We start from the raw sequence: 19,648 nt of genomic DNA, 5'->3' as shown, positions 1-19,648 counted from the left end.
GGAGAACTAAGATCCTGCATGCTGCGCAGCGGGACCAAAAAATAGAAAAAAAATGGGTCAGGGGAAGGGTCAGCCCTTGTCCTCATGTATTTGCAGGGGGAAAGGGCCTCCTTTGAGTCTTAGTGATGAGCAGGAGTTGGTGAGAGAACAAGTGGTGAGGCGAGGAGGAGGAGGGTTTCAGACACAGGAACAGCTCATGCAAATGTCCGGGGGCAGGAGGAACTGACAGGAGTCTAGTAAGACTAGAGCATAGACCCTGGGAGGGTGAGTGGCGGGAGACGAGGCCAGCAGGGTCAGCTTGAGTGGCATCTTTGAGGCTGCAGTGAGGGCAGTGGGAGCCCCCACTGATGGCTTTTAGGCTGGAGAACAACACACTCAAATGTGTATCTTTGGAAGCTTGCCCTGATTGAAAAAAAGAGCAGAAGGGAGAAATGGATGTGCCACCCAAGCTCTGGTCCTCGGTCTGCTTTATAAGATGAGAGGGTGGAGGCCTTCGGTCCTGGGCTGTTGACTGGTACTTTCCCGAGTTTTGGTCTAGGCAGGAGGTGGAGAGCAGGCCCTTAGGTCTGTCTCCAGGCATTTTGGAAGACACCTTCCTATTCAGGGGCAAAGGGATTTCCTGGTTCTCGTCCCCACTACGTCCTTTGGTTTGAGTACGTGTCTTAGAATGGCGGATTCTGCCAAACCCAGAAGACAGCTGAGCAATGCAAACTCTTAAAGAGGGGAATGAGGGTGGTAAGGAGGAGAGTGGTAAAAATAGATCTTTTTGCATTAGTTTTGGTAGACATAGTTCACGGGGTAGCAAGTTCCATTTATTCTGTGCTGGGCCTGGGGCTCTGTCAGAATGATGGCCCACCTTTGCCTTGTGTAGCCTGGGGGTCAGCCGTCGGGTGTCCTCGGTTTATCACTGCCCGTCAGTCTCACTCCTGACTCCTCCCTTCCACCACATTTTCCTCGAGAGAACACACGTTCTCCGCCCCACCCTTGGGTTTCCAGCATGGGTACCCTTCACCTCTCACGACCACAGCCTGAGTCTGAGGCTCGTGACTGTGTCGGCCACACGATTGCCTGTGTCTGGCCCAGATCCTAACTGGGGGCTGGGGTGGCTCTTTCTAGACAGAAAGAACTCAGGGCATTGGGGGCTCAGGCTGAGAAGTTCCCCAGGGGTGCCCCGAGGTGCAGGCCTGCCCCCACACGGCCCTCTCTCCCACAGGTACCTCACGGGGGACCAGCTGCGAAGCGAGTCGTCCCCGGAGGCCTATGTCCGCTGCCTGCGGATGGGCTGCCGCTGCATCGAGCGTGAGTACCCGCCCGCCGGATGCTTCACGTGGGGGCCCGATGGTTGGGGTGCGTGGGGCAGCCTGGGGACGGAGCCAGGCGCCCTCAGCATCTGGGGTGAACGAGGTGGCCCCCACCAGCCGGGGGACTTTCCGCCGAAGACAGGGTCCTCCACAACAAGGAGGGACATTGGGCCTGGCCAGGTCGGAGCCACAGCACCTTGGGCAGTGGTCTTCTTGTCTGGAAAGCATCCAGATACAGCGGAGGGGCTGGGAGGCCAGTCACAAAGATGGCCTTCCGGTCCTGCCATCCCTCGGGGCTGTAGTTAGAGGCAGGAGGGCGCCCTGCGCGGTTCAGCAAGGGTACCTGACCGCCTGTGCCCAGGTGCCCGCAGCTGCCCCACACAGGCGACTCCAGGCCCCTAGATGTGGCTGGGAGCGGGTGCTTCCTCCTGACCCCCCGGCCTGACTCAGCACCAGAGGCTCATGGCTGTGCCAGGCTGAGTAAAGGCACAAAGCACCGATGTAGGCTCCAGTTTTATCAGAAACATTCATCACGGTATCAAACCTTAATGGCAGTTCCTCCTACAGAATGTTGCCTAATTTATGCCTTTTTCCCTCTTAGGGAAAAAGCAAATGTGAAAAAAATTTGGTTTGAAACTGTCAGCTCCTGTCTCCTCTGGGGGTTAAAAATATAGAGGCTGTTCGCCTTCTGCGTAACCTAGTTCTGTCTGAACCTTTCACCGTGAATCTCGAAAAATAAATCTCCGACTGCTCTGTGATGTTTCCTCTAGCAGAGAAGGCAAGCAGGGTTTAGACAAGTCAAATCAGAAGATAAGACGCACCATAAATCTCTGTTAAAAAAATTTGAACTGGTGTCTTTTGGACGGATGTGTGGCATTACAAAGGGACCTTTAGTTAGACCACCCAATCTTCCTGTAATGACGCAGGTGACGCGTGTCCTCAGGCTGGTGGCCCCCGGTCTGGCCGGGTCTGGCCCGGTGTCCGGGTGATGGAGCTGGCGCTGGGGCGGGGGCGGGGGCGGGGGCCGGGGCACGACCATAAGCCGGGCAGCGCAGCCGCCGTCAGTGCACTGGGCGTGGAGAGGGACGGGCGGGAGCTCAGGGCGCCCAGTTCTGCCCGCAGTGGACTGCTGGGACGGGCCCGACGGCAAGCCCATCATCTACCACGGCTGGACGCGGACCACCAAGATCAAGTTCGACGATGTCGTGCAGGCCATCAAAGACCACGCCTTTGTCACCTCCAGGTCAGTGGCTGATTTCCTGGTGGTTCACCTTCAAGGGGAAGCCGCTCGGGTTGGGTGGACAGACACACAGACATACTCCCTACTCCCCTGCACACCTCACATAGACACATACACACACACACACACACACACACTCCCCACCTTCCAGTCACGCCCCACATAGACACACACATATACACATACTCCCCACCCCCCAGACACCACACATAGATACACAGACATACTCCCCACCCCCTGACACATCGCACATAAGACACGCACACACACACTCCTCACCTCCCAGTCACGCCCCTCCCCCACATTCCCCACCTCCCATTCACATCCCACATAGACACACACATATACACATAGTCCCCACCCGCCTACACACCCCACACAGACACACACACACACTCCCCACCACCCCAGACATACCCCACTGCATACATACACACACACACACACACACACACACACTCATACTCCCCACTACACTAGACACACACACACAGACACAGACACACACTGACACCCTTTTCCCCCAACACACACACACACACACACACACTGACACCCCTTTCCCCCAGCACACACACACACACATATGCAGACACACACTGACACCCCTTTCCCCCAGCACACACACACAGACACACACACACACACAGACACAGACACACACTGACACCCCTTTCCCCCAGCACACAAACACGCATCTAACCCGCTGGGCTCCATCTTGGCCAAAGTCACTGCCGACAAGCCTCGGCTGAGTGTCCGCACCCCTCCAGGAGTGCAGGTCACCTCCTGGTTGCAGAGCCCGAAGGAGGCTGGGGAGTCCCGTGTGGGTGGCTGGTGCCCGCCTCGCTGACCCCTGCCGCCCGCCCGCCCACAGCTTCCCCGTGATCCTGTCCATCGAGGAGCACTGCTGTGTGGAGCAGCAGCGCCACATGGCCAGAGTGTTCAAGGAGGTGTTTGGAGACCTGCTGCTGACCAAACCCAAGGAGGCCAGTGCCGACCAGCTGCCGTCACCCAGCCAGCTGCGCGGGAAGATCATCATCAAGGTAGCGGCTCGGGGCGTCACGCGCGCAGGGAGCTGGGGTCCTGGGCTCACCGTTCTCCTCGCTAACGCTGCACCAGACCTGGGCAAGGTCACTTAACCTCCCAGTGCCTCCGTGTCCTTGCTGTCTGGGGGCTCAAGGTAGAACCCACACTGTCAGTGTGCCGGGAGTATAAATGCAAAAGAGTGTGTACAGAGTGTGTGGAACTACCCAGTCCCACAGCAGGGCCCCGGACGTATTCACGCACTGTCTCTCACTCGGTTTTTGGCAGCTCTTCACCACGTTCCTCTCTATCAGGCCCTTGTGATGTGCTGAGCCTGTTCCAGTGAGACCCAGGCTCCGTTCTTGCCCTCGGGAGCTCCCAGGGTAGCTCGGGAGGTGGACTGGAGGTGGACAGTTGCCCCAAAGGACTGTGTGCACCGGGGGTGATGGGGGTGGCAAGCTGGGTGCTGTGAGAGGGGGATGAGTGACAGCCATGAGCACCACGGAGAAGGTGACATTTGGGTCAAGAGACCAGATGCACTATGGCTTAAAGCACGTCAGTTCAAGCCTTGTGTGCAGGAGAGTGGACTCTGGTCCATGAGGTTGTCCAGGGACCCTCTCTGCTTGTTCTGTGCTCTCCCAGGGAAGAGGTTTTCAGGTGAGGTCCTGCAGCGCCCCCAAGAGTCCACAGGTAGAATTCGGGGGGAGAGGACAGTGGCATGTGAACTTGGGGCAAAAATGTTGCCTCTTTGTTAACACGTAAGCAAAACTTAACATCTCCTCCCATCATGAATACTGGCAACGAGCCACGTGGGGCTTTGTCATCAGCAGAAATCATGGATATTTTCACATCACATTTGCAGTTGTTGCAAATATCTCAAACTAATGTGTGCTCATCACAACTTTGAAATTATGATGGTTATTAGATCTGCCTCTAGATCCTATATGAGGTGTTAATAAAGAGGCATGTCTATTAGTATGTTACAAAGATTTTTATTTACTGTCTTAATAGTTGCATTTCAGTATCATTGGTTTCTCTTATAATTTTATGCATTATGAATGTTGTTCTGAGGAAAGGATCTGTACTCTTCCCCAGACTTCAGAGGTGGGGTCCATGGCACAGACATGGCCAAGGCTGCCTTAGGGCACCGTCCTTGTGTGGTCAATGCTGGGTTGCAGGCACATGGAGATCCTGGTCACAGAAAGGGGAACACGAGGGGTCCAGGGCGAGGGATGCCTGGTAGGCAGGCGGGACGTCAGTGCGACAGGCCTGGCCTCTCCTGTCCTAGCCTGAGAACTTAGTCACATGACCACCCCGCCTGCAGGGGCGCTGATACTAGCAGGGCAGCATCGGTGGAAGAAGCAACGTGGATTTCGGTGACAGCCAGCAGGTCCGTGGGAAGGACGGACAGGGGTTTACCAGGCAGAGAAGGGGGAAGGCCCTTCAGGTTTGGGGAAGAACATCTTGAAGGTGGGTGGTGCGAACACGTGGGGTGTTCCCTAGATTGTCACTGGACCACGAAAACGCACTGGGGACATTCCCTACGTGTCGGGAGGTCACGGTCTGGTGGGGAGACCAACCTCTAAGCGGAGGAGCACCGGGCAGAGAGGGGGCTTTGGCTGAGGCCCATCTGGAGGGGAGCACCCTGGTGTGCCCTCGGGTCAGAGCAGCAGCGCATTCGGAGGAATTGGCTGAGGTTTTGGGGTAGATTTCCCTGAGACGTCCAGGGAAGCTTCTAGCATTCCAGTAGGACGAGAGGCAGAAGGGGCTTGGCTGGGGAGGGTCCACGGCTTCTCAGGTTTGGTCGGTGATTCTTCAGGGGGCCTCGTTGCCGCTCCGTGACTTCCCTCTGTGTCCATTAGGACGGCTCTCGGCATGTCCCCAGGGGCTTCTCGGCTCTCATTTCACGGTGTGAGGTAGCACACACCCCTTTAGGAGCAGCCATGGACTCACCTGTGCTCACCGCTCTCCATTTCAGGGAAAGGGGGCGGAAATAGCGTCTGTGACACAGTGAGTGAGTGCCGCACACTGGGCTGGGTTCACACTCATAAATGGTGTGCAGTCTCATGAGAGCCCCGCAGGACGGGTCATCCGGGTCCCCAGCCCCCTTGACAGGGGAGGACACTGAGGTGCAGAGGTTGACTCAGCGGAGGTTGCACAGTTCCTGCCAAAGATGTTGCTCAGGGCTGCTCAAACGGAGCATTTATGTCGTGCCGCGCCATGTATCCTGCTTGCCCGCTGCCTTACGGGACCCGGCGGGGGCTCTGTCACCCCCATTTTACCGGGGAACTTACTGAGACAGATTGTCGTGCAGCCAAGGCCACCCAGTGAGGAAGGCGATGGGCCCTGAATTTACGCCCAGGTCTGACTCCCCATCCAGAGTCCCCTCCCCCAGGTCACCGCTTCCCAAGGCTTGTGCGCGTGATGAGGGTGGTCAGCGCTCGCCCGGGTGGATGGCTTCGTAATCGCCCTCTTAGTCTTGCCGATGGACATGAAGGTTTCAGGGAAGCATGGCCACCTGCCCTGGGTCACACAGCGGATAAAGCAGCAGCCGGGCTGTTTGTACCCAGGGCTTCTCAGCCTGCCTCCTCACTGTGCTCTCCCCTGCCCTGCGCAGCCTGTGCCCACGGACGCGCCGGGGCCCTGCCTTTCCCTCTGTGTGCCGGAGAATGTGGGCGCGTCGTTGATTCACTGAGTATTTGTTGAGCAATCACTGTATGCTGAGCTAGCTCAGGAGATTCAACAGGGAACAAAACAAAGTCCCTGCCCTCATGGGGCTTATATTCTAGCAGGGAAGACAGAAGACAGTTAGATATGTAGCTACACATAGGGCTAAAGAGTATGAAGATGAATTATATCCAGGGGCTTGAGAGTGAGTGACGGGGCGGGAAAGGTGCGGGTGGGCAATTTCATGTCACACAGATAAGGGACGCTCCTCTGGGGAGGTGACGCCGAGTGCGGAGCTGAAGGTGGTGAGAGAGGAGCCAGGCAGAGAGAAGCCGCAGCGCAAAGGCCCTGAGGCAGAACGGTGCGAGCGGCTGCTGGGCTGACGGGGAGGAAGGTGTGCCGGCTCCGCGAGCCTAACTGGGTCTCAGGGAGACGGGCTGTGTGTTCTCCCCTCAGCATAAGAAGCTGGGCCCCCGAGGTGACGTGGACGTCAACATGGAGGACAAGAAGGACGAGCACAAGCAGCAGGGCGAGCTGTACATGTGGGACCCCATCGACCAGGTGCGGCTTCTCGCGCCCCTGCTCAGCGCGCCGCCTCCTGCCGCGAGTGCCCAGGGGATTCCCGTCTCACTCTCAGCTCGTTCTAAGTGAATTCGTCATTTTTAGGAAACTTTGTTTTTCTTTGGCCTTATTAATGTTTTATTTTGAAATAATTTTATATTCAGTGTAACACACTGTAGATTCTCACGCAGAAACGTAGACACACACACACACACAAGCAGAAAGAGTTCTCAGACATCCTTCACCCAGTTTCCCCAAATAATAACATCCTCTGTAACCAGGGTGCAGGTTCGTAACCAGGAAGTGGAACACTGGCTACATTACTGTGGACTCATTTATGGGCCTTATTCCAGTTTGTCCACTGATGTCCTTTTTGTGGTCCAAGGGATGCAATAACGCAATTAGTTGTCCTAACTCTTTAGTATCCTGCAACTTGAGACAGTTCCACTGGGAACATTTATTATTATTATTATTGGCTGTGCCACACTGCTTGCAAGATCTCAGTTCCCCCACCAGGGGTTGAATGCAGGTCCCCTGTGTGGAAGCACAGAGTCCTAACCACTGGACTGCCTAGGAATTCCCAAAGAAACATTGTTTTTTGATAAGAATGAGGCATTTTGAATGTTAATGCCCCTTCTCATATCCCTTTACCTAACATGGCAATCCATTTGAGTAGGTATTGATCAAATGATTGATTGAAGTATATAATAGATATACAGTGTTGTATTAGTTTCAGGTGCATAGCAAAGTGATTATTATAGATTTTATATATATAGGTAATATTTGTTTTTCTGCATTTGAGTATTTTTTACATGTCTATTCTTATAGCCTAGGAGTAAACCTTAAAAATGGTTAAATAAAGAATTAAGTCATATTTAAATGTTGAAGGGTCTCTAGACAGACTGGCTGAGAAATTTTGAAAGTTTTAAAAGGTAGATGAAATAGAAAAAGACAGTCATGAAGACACATACATAGAGAAAACAATCCCATCATTCATAAAAGGCTTCAAATTAAGTGAATATGATACTGCGTTGTGTCTACTTTTAGACATACTGAATAAAGAAGTCCTCAAAATGGTAAAAGAACCCCAGAATAATAGGTGTTATAAAGGAAACATCTCACAGGGTCTTGAGTTCAGTGAAACCACCACAAATGGCTACAAAAGTGGGAAAGGCAAGTCCCCAGGGGTGAAGCCGGGCAGGAGCCTTGGGCCTCAGAGTTGATGGAGCAGAGATTTGGGGGGAGACCTAATGCCGATCTTACTTTGTAGAAATGGACTCGGCACTACTGTGCCGTTGCTGATGCCAAGCTGTCCTTCAGCGATGACATTGAACAGACTGTGGAAGAGGAGCTGCCCCTGGTAGGTGGAGACCTTCTATACTGCTCCTCTCATCTGGTGGCCAACAGGCCTGGACATGCTCAGCCCATCCATGGAACTGCCTCTTTGGGTACCAAGGCTTGCCTGGCTCTTCTCTGATTGGTTGGCTGGCCCATGTGCTTAGCCAATGAGGCTTAAGAGTCTTTCCTGCTCTCTGAAAGGCTTGACTGGCCTTATTGGAGAGGATGAGGACAAGTGGATGCTCTGTTCAGCCCCACCCGCTAACTTAGTTCCTGGCTTTCCTGCCCTCTGCCCCTGGGCTGCTGACCATCCTTGGTGCTATTCCTTGAGTGCAGCCCCCAGGGTATTGTAGCTTTCAGACTTCCTGTACAATAGAGTTGAGGCTGTACTGGGCCGTGACTCAGGAGGCCACCACAAATGGGTGCTGTCAGGAGTGGGTGGCTGGCGGGGGGAGGGCAGTGGAGGCTAGCTTCCCAGACCTCTTGGGGTGAAGGCAAGCTGAGGCCATCCTTGGTCTGTTATCCAGTCCCCTGAAGCAGCGTGCGCAGATGGACCGGTCTGGTGATGCTGGTCCTGGTTTTCAGAAGCCTCTCCTCTCTTTGTGGCCCAGGATATACCCCCCACGGAGCTGCATTTTGGGGAGAAGTGGTTCCACAAGAAGGTGGAGAAGAGGACAAGTGCCGAGAAGCTGCTGCAGGAATACTGCGCCGAGACGGGGGGCAAGGACGGGACCTTCTTGGTGCGGGAAAGCGAGACCTTCCCCAACGACTACACCCTGTCCTTCTGGTAAGACCCCTCTGTCTGGGCCACGCCCACCTTCTCCCCGTAGCTGGTGGGATCAAGGGGCCACGTGGCAAGTGGTGCCAGCTCAGGCTGGATTTGGGTGGAGCTGGGCTGGAAACTGAGGCTTCCCTGGTGACTCAGTGGTAAAGAATCCGCCTGCAATGTAGGAACCATAGGAGATGCAGGTTTGATCCCTGGGTCGGGACGATCCCCTGGAAAAAGGAATGGCTACCCACTCCAGTACTCTTGTCTGGGAAATTCCATGGACAGAGGAGCCTGGCAGGCTGCAGTCCACAGGGTCACAAAGAGTTGGACACGACTGAAGTAACTTAGCATGCATGCATGGGCTAGAAACCCAGACTTCATTTAGTGAGTTTTGGGGGGCAAGACTTGGGTTGAGTGAGACCCCCAAAACATAGTCATCAACATTAGTGATATTTAAGCACAATATTAAGTATTGTAAAGTAACCTTACAGAACTATGGTGAGGCTACAGTGAGCTCATCTACATTAATTCATTAAAAGATACTTATTTGGGGGGTACTTGCTCAGTGCTAGGCACAGTGACTTAGCAGTGAGCAGGCAGACATGGTCCCGGTCCTCTTGGAAATTAGAGTCTGAGAATTGAGATGGACAGTGAAAAAGGAATCACACAAATAATACATAATTCTAGTTATGACAAGTGCAGTGAAAAAATGCAGGATGTTATGAAGGTCAGTGAGAGCGGGATCTGGTGTGATGTTGGGAGAAAAATCAGGAAAGACTTCCTGAAAGAAGTGGTATTTAAATTGAGACCTGAAGGATGAACGTTCTAATATTAACAACATACAAATAATAGTGAGAGCTAACACCTGTAAGATGCTTACCATGTACCAGGGAGCATTCCAAGCATATTCTGTGTGTGTGTGTGTGTGTGTGATCTTGTTTCATCCTCAGGATATCTCTGTGAGGCGGATACTGCCATTATCCTTGTTGGACCACTAGGATTGTAATAGGGAGGCTCAGAGGGGACAAGTCACTTGTTCAAGGTCACTTAGCTCATCAGTGGCAGAGTCAGGATTGGAACCCAGGCTCTCTGGCTCCAGAGGAGCAGTTATGTAGGTAAAGGGGACAGCAGGAAGAGGAAGTAGGTGGAATGTTCTGGAATCCAGGCTCAAAGAGTAGCTTGTGTGGAAGCTCTGGTGGGTTCAAAGAGCAGAGGGAGGCCTGTGCGGCCACACACAGTGTCCACCCCGGGGGCTGCGGCTGCAGCTCTGGCCCAGCCTGCGTCCTCTGCTGCCCTGGGTACAGGAGGAGCCCGCCAGTCTGGCTTTGATGTGGTCCCTCTCCCCGCAGGCGGTCGGGCCGCGTGCAGCACTGCCGGATCCGCTCCACCATGGAGGGCGGGACCATGAAGTACTATCTGACTGACAACCTCATGTTCACCAGCATCTACGCCCTCATCCAGCACTACCGCGAGACACACCTGCGCTGCGCCGAGTTTGAGCTCCGGCTGACCGACCCCGTGCCCAACCCCAACCCGCATGAGTCCAAGCCGTACGTGTGCCCGGAAAGGCCAGCCTTGTGGGGGGACTGGGGCCCACGTTTCCATGAGGCTCCTCGCCTGGGCCCCCCCAGGGTCTCTTTAAGGCCCCCTGGGCGGCCGCTGTCCAGATACCTGCTGCCTGTTCCTCCTTCCTCTCCCTATGCCCCTCCCATCCTTTCTTCTGCTTTGTCTTCAGAGTCCCAAGGTCTTGGGCTTTGATTTTTCAGAGACTAATTCTGACCCAGTGTTACCATTCTACTTGTCAGAGCTCATTCCTGTTGGTCTGAAAGCAAAAAAAAAAAAATTGTAAAGAGAATATCAGTTAGGCCTTGCAAAGGGTTAACTAGTTCTGAAAAGAAAAAAGTAATTTTTAGGCAGAAACCTGCTCAAGGGCACCTTTCTGAGGAAGCCATTTAGCTGTGACAACTTTGATTTTTACTTTTCTTGTCTCTATTCAAGTGGATGGCCTTAAAATTTGCTATTTTGCATCTTTAAAATTAACCCCTAACCCCTCTAAAACCCCATTCTGTGTGTTTTCTGCCTCTGATTTTCTGAGACATTGCAGTGACTGTGTCACACGCTGATAAGCTTGAGTCAGTGGTTGGGGAGGGGGTTAAAGATTTAAGTTGATTTATTCTCTCGTGCTCCAAGCAGACTCCCTACACAAATGCTTCACCTGAGCTGTGTTTGGGTGATTGTTTTCAAAGTCCCTACACAAATGCTTCACCTGAGCTGTGTTTGGGTGATTGTTTTCAAAGTCGCCGTCTCTAGAAGGGATTTCGGATGAGGAGGCCTGCTGTGTAATTTCCGTGGTGGGCTCCAGGGTCATATTTCAGGCCTCCCGGGGACCCACCACGTCCTCCTCCGCTGCCAGTCTCAGCGGCCTCTCCCCTGGCCATTTCCCTGGGCCTGTGCTGCAGGTGGTACTACGATGGGCTGAGCCGCGGAGAAGCAGAGGACATGCTGATGAGGGTTCCCCGGGACGGGGCCTTCCTGATCCGGAAGCGTGAAGGTACCGACTCCTACGCCATCACCTTCAGGTAAGTATCTGGGCTGCAGCCCACTTCTCACTCTGCAGAGGTGCCTGGGAAGGACAGGTGGGAGAACAAAGAGGGAACTGCAGGTGGTCACTGAGCTCAGTGTCCTCTGTCCAGAGTGTCAGCTATGATGGAGACAGTAATAGTAATAATGATAGCAAAAGCAGACTGTGCTAATGTGTGCTTTCAGCATGCCAGGCGCTGGTCTGTATTCCCGAGAGAAATGTGGTTTACATTAATTCATTTAATCTTCCCACAACTCTTATCGGGTGAGCGTGACCCATACCCCTACTTTTCGGAGGAGGAAACTGAGGCACACGGCAATTTTATTTCAGACCTGCTGAAAATATGCAGCCTGTTAGTGGTGGAGCTGGAATTAGAAACCCAGCAGCGCTGGCAACCCAGATGGGTGGTGATGCAGCTCTGGTCTCCTTCCATTCGCTGTTGCCACTGACTGCCAGTGGGAAGGCCGTGTGGACCAGCCGTCTCTAGGGCCGTGGTTCTCTGTGTTAATTCTACCCCAAGACACCTGCGTCCTCCAGTTTCCACCAAAAGCATATGAGGGAGGGTCAGACTCCGTTCATCAAACTGTCCCTCCATCTCTGCATTTGCAGGGTTTTCCTGCATGTTCTTGGTGATGGTAGTAGAATGCTGGGTACCAAAGATTGAGTTCCCAGGTGATGTTCTGGACACTGGGCTGCTTTTAAGGCCTCACCTATTTATTTTTAAATTAATTAATATTTTTTCAAATACTTAAAAAAAATTTTTTTTTCATTTGTTTAGCTTTGCAAAGTCTTAGTTGCAGTATGTGGAATCTAGTTCCATGACCAGGGATTGAACTCAGAGTATCTGTGCTGGGAGTGCAGAGTCTTAGCCACTGAACCACCAGGGAAGTCCCTTTAGATACTCTTTTGACCTCACCGCATGGCATGTGGGATCTTGGTTGCCTGACCAGGGATCAAACCTGTGCCCTCGCGTTGAAAGTATGGAGCTTAGCCATTGGGGCACCAGGGAAGTCCCATCATGTCTGTCTGTCTGGTGCCCTAGGATGGGTGACCAGGCTGTTTGCGGTCACCCGGCTGTGGGACGTCAGCCCTGTGTGGTCTCCCCGCAGGGCCAGGGGCAAGGTGAAGCACTGTCGCATCAACCGAGACGGCCGGCACTTCGTGCTGGGCACCTCCGCCTACTTTGAGAGCCTCGTGGAGCTGGTCAGCTACTACGAGAAGCACGCGCTCTACCGGAAGATGAAACTGCGCTACCCCGTGACCCCCGAGCTCCTGGAGCGCTACAACATGGTGGGTGGCTGACCCGCCCGGGACTCGGCGGGATGTCCCATCTGAGGTTACGATTCACCTGTTAGTTCATTCAGCAAACCTTTATCGAGCACATACGCGCATCCCACACGGCTCTGGGTCCAAAACTGCAGAGTGGATGCAGACTCTGCCCCTGTGCTCTTTACAGTCCAGAGTGGGGGGGGGGGAGACAGACAATAAATGAAATGAAGAACTATCAGAGCACATGTCAGCTGGTAGGATGGTAAGTGCTACAGAGAACAACATGCTGAGACAGGTAGATAAGTGGGTAGATGATGGGGAAGGGGCTGCAGTTCTCAGGGGTGCTTGGGAGGGGCTTGCTGACTAGGAGACATGGGCAGACACTATGGGAGGTGGAGGAGACAGCTACAGCTGTGAGGAGGAAGAAAGAACAGTCAGTGCAAATATCCTGAGGTGAGAGCAGGCATGGAGGCAAAGAGGAGAAGCTGGTATGGCTAGACCTAAGTGATCCAGGGTTGGGACAGAACTAAATAAGGACGGAACTGCATGGAGTGGGGACACACATAGGGGCTTTTATTCTGAGCCGTTGGAGAGTTCTTTTTTTGGCCATGCCATGCAGCACGCAGGATCTTAGTTCCCTGACCAGGGATCGAACCTGCAGCCCCTGCAGTGGAAGTGGTATCTGGACCACCAGGGAAGTTCCCATTGGGGGTTTCTGAGCAGAGAAGAGAGCCAGTCTGATTACCATGTCCCAGTTCCTATCAGATAGATTCAGTACTTCATTGAAAAGAGATTGACTGCACCAGCCATGTGTCAGGAACCGTGTGTCTAGATGCTGGGAGAGCTGGTGGAACACCGTCAGCCCTTGGGACATTCAGGCTCTAGAAAGGGGAGCGGGTGACACACAGTCACGTAAATATGATGCCCCCGGCCAGGGTGAGTTACAGTGAAGACGAGAACAGGATGGGCGCTGTGGGCTGGGCACTACACTCGACTGGGGCCAGAGAGGAGGGAGCAGACCTCCTGTAGAGGGTGAGAAGGCAGCCAGGGCCGGAGGGCTGGGGAGCTGTGAAGGAGGCAGGTTCCAGGTTGGGGGCAGATGGGCACAGGACCACAATGTGGGGTGGGGCTGCAGCCCAGTGAGGGGCCAGGGAAGGGCAGAAGGGGTCTCCAGTGTGTGCTGGTGAAGGTCTACCGCCCGCTCTGTGGAGAGAAGCCCTGCTTTGTGGCATTTGCCAATTTCTGTGCTGTGAGTGCTCCCGCGGTGGCCAGTTTCAAGCTGCCGACATTGAACGTGGGTCAGGAAGAGTGGTGAGCTTGCTCCAGGACACCAGCACATTTCAGGGCTTGTGTTCTGACGAAGGAGGATGGCACCTGGCATGAGGTAGGCCCGCGTTGGGGCCTCTCTGATCCTGGGGTTAGATTTCCAAGTTTTGGGGAACTTCTTAATAGCTTCTTACTGGCTCTACCCACAAGGTGAGTAAACTGAGGTTTCAGGTCTTCTGCTAGAGGGCAGGAAACCTTGAGGATGCCTAGAATCCTTGTTCTAAGTTAGGGCTGTCCCGGGAGCTTGAATGACTCTGTTTATTTTTCTCTCTTCTTTTTCAGGAAAGAGATATAAACTCCCTCTATGATGTCAGCAGGATGTATGTGGATCCCAGTGAAATCAATCCTTCAATGGTATAGTGCAAACTTCTGATTCACACTATTACCTAGTCACTAGACTGATATGGGTCTTCCCAGGTGGCTCAGTGGTAAAGAAATCGCCTGCCAATGCAGGAGATGCGGATTCAATCCCTGGGTTGGGAAGATCCCTTGGAGAAGGAAGTGGCAACCCACTCCAGTATTCTTGCCTGGACAATACCATAGACAGAGGAGCCTGTCGGGCTACAGTTCATGGGGTCGCATAAGAGCTGGACACGACTTGGCGATTAAACACCAACAAACAGATTGACATAGGGTCTACCCCCCAGTTAAAACAGGGTGAGGGAACGTTTTGGAAAACTCAGCCAAAATAATTTTGGAGGGAAGAAGAAATGATAGACAGTGTGACATCTAGTTTCAGGGAAGAGGTTAATAGAATTCCATCCACATGTGACTGAGCCTTGCTAAAATTCTAAAGTTTGATGAACCACCTTTGGGCCCAACAGCTTCTAAGTAAAAGTCTTTCAAATGTTCCTTGCTCACTGACTGAGCCTGTGGTGTTTATAAATTCCATTTGGCTCAGCCACCCCTCTGCCGTGTGCACGCTATCTCGTATTCCCACCCTGGCTGCTGAGTCATTTCATGCAGGTAGGGTTGGATTTTACTGTAAGCCTGAAGCTCCCGGTTTCATCTTAAATTTAGCTGGAGCCTGGAGAGAAGCAATGCTGGCAAGTTTTCCGTTTGGCAGGGCCGTCTTGTCCGTGATTAGTGTACAGTTCTCACTTTGGAAGGGACATCCTGCTCGTGGGCTCTTTAGAAATCTGGAGATTTTCTTTTAAACTTATAATCCTTGGCCAATGCAAATCCCTTTCAGCAAGCAGTGAAGTCTTGAAAAATTGTGGGTGCATGGAACCGGGTGTGAAGTGCATTAGGGGGCTTAGCCAAGTAGAAAAAAAAAAAGCATTTATTAGAACTGACAGATGCTTTGGTTATGAGAATGACATGGCTTCATGTCAGGCAGATGTTGGGGGATGGTGGAGATCATGGTAACTGAGGACACACCCCATCTCGAGAGCAGCCACCCCCGTCAGCAGCTGCCATTTCAGAGACCAGGTGGGGTCTTCTGATTTCTCAAGACAAGCCAGTAATCTGGATGTTTGATGTGAAATCTCCCCATTATTAAACCCTGGTGACTACACCAAGGTATGTGGAGGCTCTGTTTGCAGGTTGAGGAGTCAAGTTCAGAAGCTCTGGTTGGAGTTCCCATGGCAAAGCTAACAGAACCCACACTGTAAGCATCACAGACTATGGTGCTGCAGTCCATGGGGACTCCTCGCATTAATGGAGTCTTTCTCTGCTCAGCCACTTGCCAGATGGTTGACTTTGGCCAAGGATGCTTCACCTCTCTGGACCTCTTATTTCCTCGTCTGTAAAATGATACCAATGCTACTACCTGCCTGTACAGTATCGAGGAGATACTGTAGATAAAAGGCCTAAAACAGGGCTTTGACTGTAGTAAGCAATTAAGAAATGCTCGCTGTTGTCATTTTTATCCTTGTGTGTATTATCTCACTTAATAGTCTCAATGACCCTGTGAAGTATGCAGTGTTTTAATTCCCATTTCACAGATGGGGAAACAGGCTGAGAAAGCCTCAAGATTATATAGCTCTTGTACGTAAGGGGCAAACCAAGAATTTGAACCACATGTCTGACTCCAGAGCCCCGTGCTTTGAGGAGCAGTTTTATGGATTCTTTGTGAAAGCCCCCATTCCCATTTCCTTGTGTCAGGGGAGGGAAGCTGCTGATCTAAGCAGGTTGGCAGTTTCGGAGGTTTTCTTATTAAGTGTTTGCTTGCTGTGTGGGTGTTCATTTTGCCATGGATTTGTGCTTGCCCAGCAGCAAATCACGGAGGAGGAATTCTGCCCTCGGTTCTGTCTTGTTTCTGCCGGTGCAGAGGCCGCACTTGGTGATTTCATGGAGGAGCACCTTGGGCACTTGCAGAATGCCAGCATCCCAGGGCATGTCAGGGCATCACCAGTAAAAATGCTGGGGAGGCTTGGGAGCTGCTAGAAACGGTGTTGAGCTTGAACTGCTGAGTGGGTTGGTGAACATGGGTAGTGAGGACTTCAGAGGTGATGGGCGTGGTCTTGCCTGAAAGGCATGTCCTTCCTTTGTTGAGGAAATACTGGCTCACTCTGACGTGCCCTTTGTTGTTGCTCAGTTGCTCAGTCATGTCCGACACTTTGTGACCCCATGGACTGCATCACCCCAGGCTTCCCTGTCCTTCACCATCTCCCGGTGAAGGAGATGCTCAAACTCATGTCCATTGAGTCAGTGATGCCATCCAGCCATCTCATCCTCTGTCGTCCCCTTCTCCTCCCACCTTCAATCTTTCCCAGCATCAGGGTCTTTTCCAATAGAGTCTGCTCTTCGCATCAGGTGGCCGAAGTATTGGAGCCTCAGCTTCAGCATAGTCCTTCCAGTGAATATTCAGAGTTGATTTCCTTTAGGATGGACTGGTTTGATGTCCTTGCTGTCTGAGGGCCTCTCAAGAGTCTTCTCCATCACCACAGTTTGAAAGCATCCATTCTTTGGTGCTCTGCCTTCTTTGTGGTCCAACTCTGACATCTGTACATGACTACTGGAAAAACCTAGGCTCTGCTTTAGGCCAGTTCCCCTTGTGGCTTCCTGGCAATGCAAGCCCTTCGCCACCAGATGGCACCATAACCCTGGACTAAAGCCGCCCTCTTTTGAGAAGAACCAAATGTGCCAGAAAGTGCAGCCGCCTCCCTCTTCCATTGCCTGGCCTGACCTTTACCTTCTTGTTTTCCCTGAAAGCCTCAGAGAACCGTGAAAGCTCTGTATGACTATAGAGCCAAGCAGAGCGACGAGCTGAGCTTTTGCCGAGGTGCCCTCATCCACAACGTCTCCAAGGAGCCTGGGGGCTGGTAAGGCTGATGGGAGCTGGGCCCCTCGACCTGTCCCTTTCTAGCGGTGAGACTCAAGTGCTGGCTGAACCCTGACCCCTCTATCTCCTGTTCTGGCCTGGCTTTGACCCGCCATACTTCTCTGGGAAGGTGACCAGTACATGCACTGTTTGCAAAAGTGGGTAAACAACAATAGCTATTATGATAATGTCATTTATTAATATATCATATCATACTACATGTTATTTTAATTATAATAGCAGCTGCCACTTATTGAGGTCTTACTGTGTGGCAAACACTATGCTAATTGCTTTCATACATTATCTAAGCAAATTCTTGTTACAGCCCTGCAGGGTTATGACTGTGATTATCTCTGCTTTATGTGGGCTAGTGGTAAAGAACCTGCCTCCAACGCAGGAGACATAAGAGAGGTGGCGGGTTCGATCCCTGGATCGGGAAGATCCCGTGGAGGAAGGCATGGCAACCCACTCCAGTATTCATGCCTGGAGAATCCCATGGGCAGTGAATAGATGCAGTGAATGAGGCTTTCCAAAGTTTAGCTGCTGAACACCACAGGCTCTTCCCATTATGCAAGCCTGTGCATTTTAAATTCAAACTCTTGTGCTATCGCATAGTCCTGTGCCTTGTGCAGTGGCCCCATCATTGATTAAAGAGGTGCATTTTCAGGCCAAAGGCACCTGGGTATGTGACAGCTGAGTTATCTCTTCCCCTTTGTTTTCACTCAGGGAGAATTCTCTGCCCACCCTGCCCACCCGTAGGTTGCCTCAGCAGGTGGTTGCCTCAGCAGGTGGTTTCACGGGCCGGTTCCTATCTTAGAGCAGTAAGGATTGTTCATAACCACGAGCCCTTGCAGAGACTCAGGCACCTCACAAAACTGGTGCTTCTTCCTCTTGGAAGGTAGCCGGACCTGACTTAGTGATCTGAAGAGCGGCTCGAATGGAGCACTGTCGAGCACCATCTTAAGGATTTCACTTGAAATCATTCATGTGATCCGCACAGTGACCCTGTAAGGTTGCTTCTCTTCTTCCCCGCATTTTACAGATGAGGACAGTGAGGCACAGAGAAGCAGTAACTTCTCCAGGGTCACACAGCTGCCTGAGATTTGAAGCTAGGCCTTCTGACTCAAGAGGCCACAGTCTTTACTCACTCATGTGCTAGATCCAGAGGTTTACCAAGTTTTTTTTTTGTTTGTTTGTTTTAAATTTGGAGAACACCCTCTTTCTAAACCCATTGCTTACCTGGATCCGCAGAGGATTTTGTCTCAAGATGGGTTAAGAGACTGGAGTAAGTGCTGTTAGCGAGGGACTGAGGGTAAACCGTAGGCCCTTCTGAGGTCCCCTCATTGCTTATTCTCTCCCTGGTGTCAATATTGCCACCTAGTGGGATGCCTGCCTCGGACCATATTTTTTTTTGCATCCTTCCAGATTAGAGGACCAAATCATTTTTGTTTAAACCAGGATGCATTTGAGAGTGAAGGGAATGCATAGTTAATAATTACACCTGGACCGCGGGTGTAAACTACCCAGTTCTGGGCACCTGGTCCATACAGTTGCCCATACAGCCAAACTTTGCTGGAGATGGGTCTGGAGAAATGAAGGTTGAAAAGAGTATGTGAAATGGGCTCACAGCTGGCAATTCTGTTTCCACCAGGCTGTGGGACACTCAGTCCTCTCTGCTTATTCAGGTCAGCAAACATTTGTTAACACATTATCGATCAGAGGATTTTTGCAGAAACTAATGCCTGTGGAGTTAATATGTTTCCAGTCAGTAATGTGTTAAGCGCCCCTGAGTGTAGATTTGATTGACTGAGGAAGGTCGCATGTAGAAGGGAAACTGATGGGTAACTGTAAGTTAATGTAAGGTGTGGACTGCTTTGACAGCCATGGGGAAAGATGCTAGGGAGCACAGAGGAAGAGCTCTCGGCCTGGTGACAGTCAGGGAAGGCTCCCGGGAAGAGGAAGACCCCGGCTGAGTCTTACATTGTTAGGTGGCTATAGAGGGCATGGACTATGGGATAGAAAGTAGAGCACATGGCAGGGCCATGTGGGGAGTGGGCCACAGACGGTCTGGAATGAATATCAGGTTCAAGTCAGAGAGAGGCAGGAGTTGAGGTCCCTGGGTTAGAGCATTATGATGGCCAAGCTACACAGTCTCGGCTTGATTTTCTTTTTTTTAATGGTCTGAAGCCATGATCTGCACAGAAGTTGCACACAGTGTTAAGGTTTAAAAAGGAACCACCTCGGCTTGATTTTGAAGGCCTCAGTGTGGTGGGTCAGAGGTGCATTCTGGAAGGAACCCCCTGGCTGC

The 19,648-nt window shown here is 52.1% G+C and overlaps 1 protein-coding gene across 4 annotated transcripts in view; it reads left to right on the top strand.

Annotated features, from left to right (window-relative positions):
• The window catches only part of PLCG2 (phospholipase C gamma 2), a 153,415-nt gene that overhangs the window by 98,852 nt on the left and 34,915 nt on the right, over window positions 1-19,648 (top strand). For all 4 annotated transcript variants that reach the window (XR_014060596.1, XM_081514169.1, XM_081514170.1 and 1 more), the window contains 11 exons: window positions 1,214-1,299; window positions 2,424-2,544; window positions 3,416-3,584; window positions 6,688-6,792; window positions 8,063-8,152; window positions 8,742-8,917; window positions 10,249-10,449; window positions 11,359-11,478; window positions 12,590-12,770; window positions 14,358-14,429; window positions 17,232-17,341. Coding sequence is in view for 3 of the 4 variants with exons in the window: in XM_081514169.1 (XP_081370295.1) it covers window positions 1,214-1,299; window positions 2,424-2,544; window positions 3,416-3,584; window positions 6,688-6,792; window positions 8,063-8,152; window positions 8,742-8,917; window positions 10,249-10,449; window positions 11,359-11,478; window positions 12,590-12,770; window positions 14,358-14,429; window positions 17,232-17,341 (1,431 nt within the window). In the remaining variant the exon portion in view is untranslated. The remainder of the gene's footprint in view (window positions 1-1,213; window positions 1,300-2,423; window positions 2,545-3,415; window positions 3,585-6,687; window positions 6,793-8,062; window positions 8,153-8,741; window positions 8,918-10,248; window positions 10,450-11,358; window positions 11,479-12,589; window positions 12,771-14,357; window positions 14,430-17,231; window positions 17,342-19,648) is intronic.

This window comes from Giraffa tippelskirchi, chromosome 7 (assembly GCF_054371585.1).
Source record: "Giraffa tippelskirchi isolate mGirTip1 chromosome 7, T2T-mGirTip1v1.2.pri, whole genome shotgun sequence".
NCBI lineage: Eukaryota > Metazoa > Chordata > Mammalia > Artiodactyla > Giraffidae > Giraffa > Giraffa tippelskirchi.
This window is presented reverse-complemented; position numbering and strand designations above follow the sequence as displayed.